The sequence below is a fragment of the Furipterus horrens genome, unplaced genomic scaffold, assembly GCF_987537825.1.
Source record: "Furipterus horrens unplaced genomic scaffold, mFurHor1.1.pri manual_scaffold_11, whole genome shotgun sequence".
NCBI lineage: Eukaryota > Metazoa > Chordata > Mammalia > Chiroptera > Furipteridae > Furipterus > Furipterus horrens.
The window spans coordinates 98,195,110-98,201,197 of NW_028327181.1; the positions used below are offsets into that span (position 1 = coordinate 98,195,110).

The 6,088-nt window shown below is 61.6% G+C and overlaps 1 protein-coding gene across 1 annotated transcript; it reads right to left on the minus strand.

Moving 5' to 3' along the window:
• Positions 1 to 732: 732 nt before the first annotated feature.
• On the minus strand, positions 733 to 2,030 carry AANAT (aralkylamine N-acetyltransferase). The gene is made up of 3 exons (XM_090291319.1): positions 1,783 to 2,030; positions 1,437 to 1,591; positions 733 to 1,074 (listed from the first exon to the last, which is right to left on the minus strand). Exons 1-3 carry the CDS (start codon positions 1,943 to 1,945, stop codon positions 772 to 774), a joined length of 621 nt encoding a protein of 206 aa, XP_090147445.1. The 5' UTR covers positions 1,946 to 2,030; the 3' UTR covers positions 733 to 771.
• Between the last annotated feature and the right edge of the window lie 4,058 nt (positions 2,031 to 6,088).

Here is a 6,088-nt window from a genome sequence, read left to right on the forward strand (position 1 = left end):
GGGCAGGGGCTTGGCCCAAAGGGAGAGTGGAAATCTTGTGGGACTTCTGGGAATGTGGTTGGTACAGAACCCAGATGGGGGTCCCAAGGAGGGCCTTGAGGGGGTCCCTTGAGGGGTTGGAGTTAAATTCTTAGACCTCTGGTATCCCCTAGCCCCAGCTGCTTGTAGGGGCAGTGAGGGGGCTGGCTGGGCCAAGGGGTGGGCTGCCCTGGACAACTCCACTCACTGTACCTGTGCCTTTCCCACGCATGGGAGCCTCCAGGGGACGGTGGGCACAACCACTTGATTACTGGGGGCAGAGGACCCAGGGTACCTGGGCTGGGGGAGGCATCCCTGCATTTTCCTGCTCCTGACTACCCTGCCCCCCCCCCCATTCCAGGGCTAACACTGAGAAGGGACATTACTGAGCTGGGGGGAGTAGGGGCGCCTGAGCCCTGGGCTCCTGTAAAGACGAGGCCGGGGCCCTGGTGCTGAGCGCTTCGTGCCTGCCTGCCTGCTTGCCTGGGAGGTCCCCTCGGTTCCTGAGGCAGGGCTGCAGGACCCCACCCCCACCGTCCCCGGGAACCGCCCCATCTCGGGCACTGTTGGAGTGTGGGAGGTCCAGAGGCCTCATGGGGACAAACTGTAGGCGACACCACTTGGAGAACCAGCCACGTTCTCTTTATTTTATCTCTGCTCTCTGCCTGGACATCACAGCCCGCCTTCAAGCTCAGCTCAGCCCAGCCCCGGGGGCTGGGGCTGGAGAGGAGCCCCCGGCCCTGGGCAGCCAGCTCAGCAGCTCTTCCTCCTCATGGCGGCCTGGTCCCACAAGGAGCACTGGAGCTCCGTGAAGGTGAGCGGGCCCACGGCGGCCGCGCAGGGGCCCACGGGGCAGAAGCCAAACCTCCCGTAGAAGGGCACCAGAGCGTCCTCGCACATGAGGACGGCCCGGCGCACGGTCGGCTGGCCCCCCAGGTGGTGCAGGTACCGCCACAGCAGGATGGAGCCCCGGCCCTGCTGCCGGAGCGTGCGGTGCACAGCCAGCACGTGCAGGTGAGCCACGTGGCCCCCGGGCTTGTGCAGCGTCAGCGACTCCTGCGGGCAAGTGAGACGTGAGTCCCAGTCCCCTCTGCTGACATCTGCAGCCCCCCATACCACCCCCATTAGGGGCCAAGAGCAGGTGTCCCCTGAGTGCTTGCAATCAGGGCTCCCTCCCACCGAAGGAGGACCCCAAATTGGGTTTACACCCCCAGCCTCATGGCTGACCCTTCATGAGGGCTTTTGAGGCCCCAAAGAGTGGGGACCTCTTGCTCTGGAAGAGGACTGGTGGCCTGTGCTTGTGTCTCTGGTTTGGAGGGAGAAACCCCAGTTCTGGGCTCCCCGTCCCTTGTCTGGCTAGCTGTGAGAGAGGAGCCAGAGGTGGGGGCCTGGGGGGAGGGGCCCCGCATTGCTCTCACCTGAGTGAGTCTCTCCTGGTCCCAGAGCGAGCCAATGATGAACGCCACCAGGCGGCCCTCCTGGAACCAGCCCAGGGAGAGCTCCGGGCACAGGGTCAGGAAGTGCCGGATCTCGTCGGGATACAGGGGGCACTCGCCGGAGACGGAAATAAAGGCTGAGGCAGGAAGCACAGGGGGGTGGCGGGGGCACCGTGCCACGTGCCTGCCCCGCAACCCTCCCCTACAGGAACGCAGGGGACTCGGGGCTGAAGGCACACACAGAAGCACACACGTGATCTGATACTCGGGTCCCAGGGACAAGGACGGGAGGGGCAAAGGTCTTCCCTGCGCTGGGCGGGCGGCTCACCTTCACGCTCGATCTCGAACACGCCGGCAGCGTCCTGAGGGGTAAGGCAGCGAAACTCGCTGGCCGGGAGGGTGCGGCGCCGCTGGAAGCTCGGGGGCTCTGGCACCCCAGGCGGCAGGCGCAGGGCCATGGACGGCAGGTGGTGGATGTTCTGCACGGACATCCTCGCCGTTGGGGCCACCTCTGGGCGCCCTGGCTCAGGGACTGGCCTCTGCAGCAGAGGAAGGCGCCCGGCACCCGGGGGAGAGGAGTGCGGGTCAGCGGTCTGGTCCCCTTCCCTAAGGGGGCCAGGCCAGAGTGACGGTGGGTCTCGCCTCTGTGGTAGCTGAACCCCACAGTGGATGGGCTCATTTCCCAGGGCCTGGCCCCCGGGGCTGTTCTGGGGACTAATCACCGGGGCTCTCTCCCCACCTTTCCCGCCCAGCAGCCCCTCCAAACCTTCAGATTCTAACCTCACTGTCCTCGGGAGCATCAGAGCCCCAGGAGGGAGGAGGAGGGGTGGGCAGGGCTCAGGGCCCGGGCACCCCAACCCTGCTGCCCAGGGGAGGAGGGGCCAGGAGTCTCCACTGACCACTTCTAATGCAGCTGAGGGTTGGGTGGGGTGGTTTGCCTTACCTCCCCAGAGGGAGACTTTGTGGTCCTTCGGGTGCAAGACGGTGCAACTGAGTTTTTCAGGCAGCCTCAGCCCTCAGCCCTAGAGAGAAAGCCCCTTAATCAAAGTGGGTCCTCAGGGTGCCCTCATTTACCCAGATGGCCTCAGCCTGGGCCACACACACACAGGGCAGTGGTGAGGAGGTTGGGGGAGCCTGGGGGGTACGGGGAGGAGCCAGCATGGGCCTGCAGACGTGCAGTCCTTAGAGGCGGCCACCCCCCCCAACCTTAAAAAGCCCCATGGCTTCCAAAGTTGCCCTTCCTCCTCCACATTTTCTCCCTGTGTCTCAAAGCCCCAAGCAGGATATTCCTGTTCCTGAAGGCTGGGGGCCAGGAGTGGGGGGGTCCCACTTACCAAGATGAAGGTCCCCACGTTCCCCCCAAAGTCAATCACCCTAGGCGTTGTCCACAGATACAGGAAGCAGGAAAATTACAGACACGCAGGTGCACTGGCGTTGTAGCCGGTATGGTCTGATGCCAGGTGATATTCTCAGAGACTTATAATCGCCCCAGCCCCACCTCCGAGTTACACAGGGCAGGAGGAAGCCAGCAGGGTCCTGTCCCTGTGGACTGAGGGTCAAACGTCAGCATGGCACACTGGATGTGGAGGGGATTACAGTCTGACAGGGCTTAGGGACGAGCATGAGACTAATCCCTGCTCTGGCACCAATAGGGTCAGGTGTTCACCCGCTGTCCCCTGAGGGCTGGGCAAGCCCCCTCTGCTAATCCTTCCAGCTTGGGCAGTACAAGAATGCTACCATTTATAGCTCCTGCTCAGTGCTAAACCCCAGGCAACAGTCTCCTTTAATCCACATGACCAGTGAGTATTAGCCCCATTTTACAGAGAAGAAAACTGGAGCTCAGGGTAAGTAACCTGAGTGAAACCAAGCCCAGGTCTGCCTCCCCGTCACACACTGTTTCCGCCTGCACCACTCAGCTCAGTGATTTTCCAAATGGCCTGCTGACATCTGGGTTCTCCTGCTGGCCATCAGACAATGTCCTAAAGTCAGAGTGCACCAGAGCGAAGGGAGGAAATCCCACATCTGGCTCCAGGACGTGCAGGTAGGGCTGATGAGGCTGGAGAGGCAGGTGGGGCTTGCTGAGTAGACAGTGGCGGGCCACTGAAAGGGTTAGACCTTTCTTGTCCTGCCCTTGGAAGTTACATTCTCCATCAGGCAGGTGACCAAAGTCTGCATCCCCAGGCATGACTCTTACAGGGATACCCTGGGGAAAATTCCCACACCCAGAGTAGAGGTCAGCCCTCACGGTCCCCGCTCTTCATCATACCTCTGTCATCGCTTGTCCAACTGTCACAAAAGCCAACTCAAACAAGCAAAAGATCCTTAGAGATTCACGCCCTTCTGCCATCACCGACACCATGCCTTGCGTCCTGTGTCTGCCACCTCCCCGAGGTGCTCAAGCCCGAGGTGGTGTGGCCACCACTCTGAAGACTTGGGGAGAACCTACTACAGCTGGACACACACACACCTGGGACCCACAATCCCACTCCATGTACCCACCTGTCATTAGAGGAGCAACAATGCTCTCCAAGTGGGAACAACCCAAAGGATCTCAACCATGGAAGGGACTATGGAATAGTCCCTATGGGAGGGGACAAACCAATGCAACACAGAGCACACGGCCGACTCCCAGCCGGCGCCACAGTGACTGACAGCAGCTGGAACACGGGCATTGCCCTGTGGTCTCCTGGCTCCGGTTCTAATCCGTGCGTTAGAATCAGGAGCGTGGCTGCCCAAGGCGGGATTTGGGGGTGTGGAAATGTAACGTGAATTGAATGCTGATTTCCTAGGGGAGGCGGAGAGTCGTCAGGCTGCCCACCTGTGCGCTTTTGGGTCTGTCTGTTCTACTGGAAGTTTACTTAAATCCTCGGGAGATTGCTCTCATCTAACATGTTCACCCCCAAGTTCCGTGACTACCAGTGACTTTGGCTGGCTCCACCCCATCCCCAGCGCTGCCCCCAGGACCTTGTCAGCACCTGGTCTTCCATCCCTTCCCCACGCCAGGCCCCCTCTCTCAGTCCCAGAGACTGCCCTGGCCTCTCTTTCTCCCCTTCAGCTCACACCCCTCCTGCAACCTCAGCTCTCCGCTGCCAGCACCCCCTCTCCCTCGCCCAGCCCTCCCGCCCAGCAGGGCCTGGCTTCTACACCCACACAGCAGTACTGACCCCTGGGGCCAGCCTTGCCTGCTGCAGCCGGGCCCGCCCAGATGCCCCCCCGCACCCACACTCGTCCCTTTCTCCCAGGGCCCCTCCTCTGCTCTGGGAGGCCCAGCAGAACCGCCAGAGCTCACCACGAGCCCTTCCAACTGCCACCAGGCAGCTCTTGTCCCACAGGAGACCTGCCAGAATTGACCAGAAGACCTCCTCAGGCTTGGCCGTCAGGCCTGGTTTGGGGAACAGGTCCAGGACCTGGGCTGAGCACCTCGAACCTCAAAATCCCGTTTAAGCCCCCACCCCGCCCCCCGGCCCCCAACTTTCTGAGACCCTGCGGCTCCCTGCGCCCCCTGGTGGCCGAGCGCGACCGCCGGCGGCGCCGGAGACGGGCAGACAGGCGTTCATCCTGCCTCCGCTCCCACTGATCAGTCATCAGCTGGTCCTGTTCTTTTTAGAAACCACCGCTACACACGTGGAACCCCAGAGAACAAGACGAGACAGTGCAGTACACATGGCCGAAGTGCGGGGGCAGCGGAGGTGGGAGCAGGGCGATCACGGGGCCTCTCCTGGCCCACTGGAATGACAGACACCCCCACCAGGAGACGGTGACGGGGCCCAAGGGGAGGACACCCTCTGCAAGAACACGAAGAGAAACATCGGAACGCCGACATCGGGAGTCACAGCATGCGTCTCCAGCCCCAGCCTCGGCGAGCGGGGACCTGCGGGGGGCCTTTTAGAGTGCCCACCACCTCCGTCACCGGGGTGTCCCCCCTCAGGGGCTGTACTCAGGTCCATCTGACCAACAGAGGGGCCTCAGGAGGGTACGCTGCAAGGCTGCTCAATTTAACAAATAAAAATGCAGGGCGCCTGATGAAATCTGAATTTTCAGGTAAGCAACAAATAATTTTTTAAAGTATGTCCTGTGCAATATTTGGGACATACGTGAAAACACTGTTCATCCAAAATCCTGACTTCACAGAGTGTCCTGCATTTTACCTGGAAACGCTGTTTGTGAGGTCTGAGGAAGGGACGGCCAGCAGAGGCCAGAGAAAGGGCAGCAAGAGAGCCAGGAAGAACGGGGCACCATTGCATGAAGGGGGGGCGGCTCCGAGCCTCGGGCAGAGCCAGAGCCCTTGGCCTCCAAGCCCCTATAATGTGCACCCTGGTTTGAGGCCCCTGTCCATCACTGTCACCCACTGAGCTCTCCTCCCTTCAGACCAGCGGATCTCTCACCCGGCTGCGCATTGGAATCACCTGAGCGCTTCAAAAAATGCTCACACCTGCGGTCACGCTCAGAGCTGCTGACTTTCAAGTTCTGGGGGAGGGCACCGGGTCTGCAGCCCCGGCTGAGCCCTGCTGCTCCGGAACATGTGCTCCAGGCAGCCGTGAGGCCGGAGCTTTGCATCCTGCGCGTCTTCCTCATGGGGAGCGAGTGCCTTCACCAGCCCGGTGCCCCGCCTGCGGCCGTGTGCCCTGAGCAGG

What these genes read in the sequence shown, in the direction of transcription:
- AANAT (XM_090291319.1), bottom strand. Translation starts at nt 1,945, where the DNA reads ATGTCCGTGCAGAACATCCACCACCTGCCGTCCATGGCCCTGCGCCTG. An exon ending in GTTCGAGATCGAGCGTGAAG is followed by an intron (nt 1,592 to 1,782) that starts GTGAGCCGCCCG and finishes TTCCTGCCTCAG; the next exon opens with CCTTTATTTCCGTCTCCGGC. An exon ending in ACCAGGAGAGACTCACTCAG is followed by an intron (nt 1,075 to 1,436) that starts GTGAGAGCAATG and finishes ACTTGCCCGCAG; the next exon opens with GAGTCGCTGACGCTGCACAA.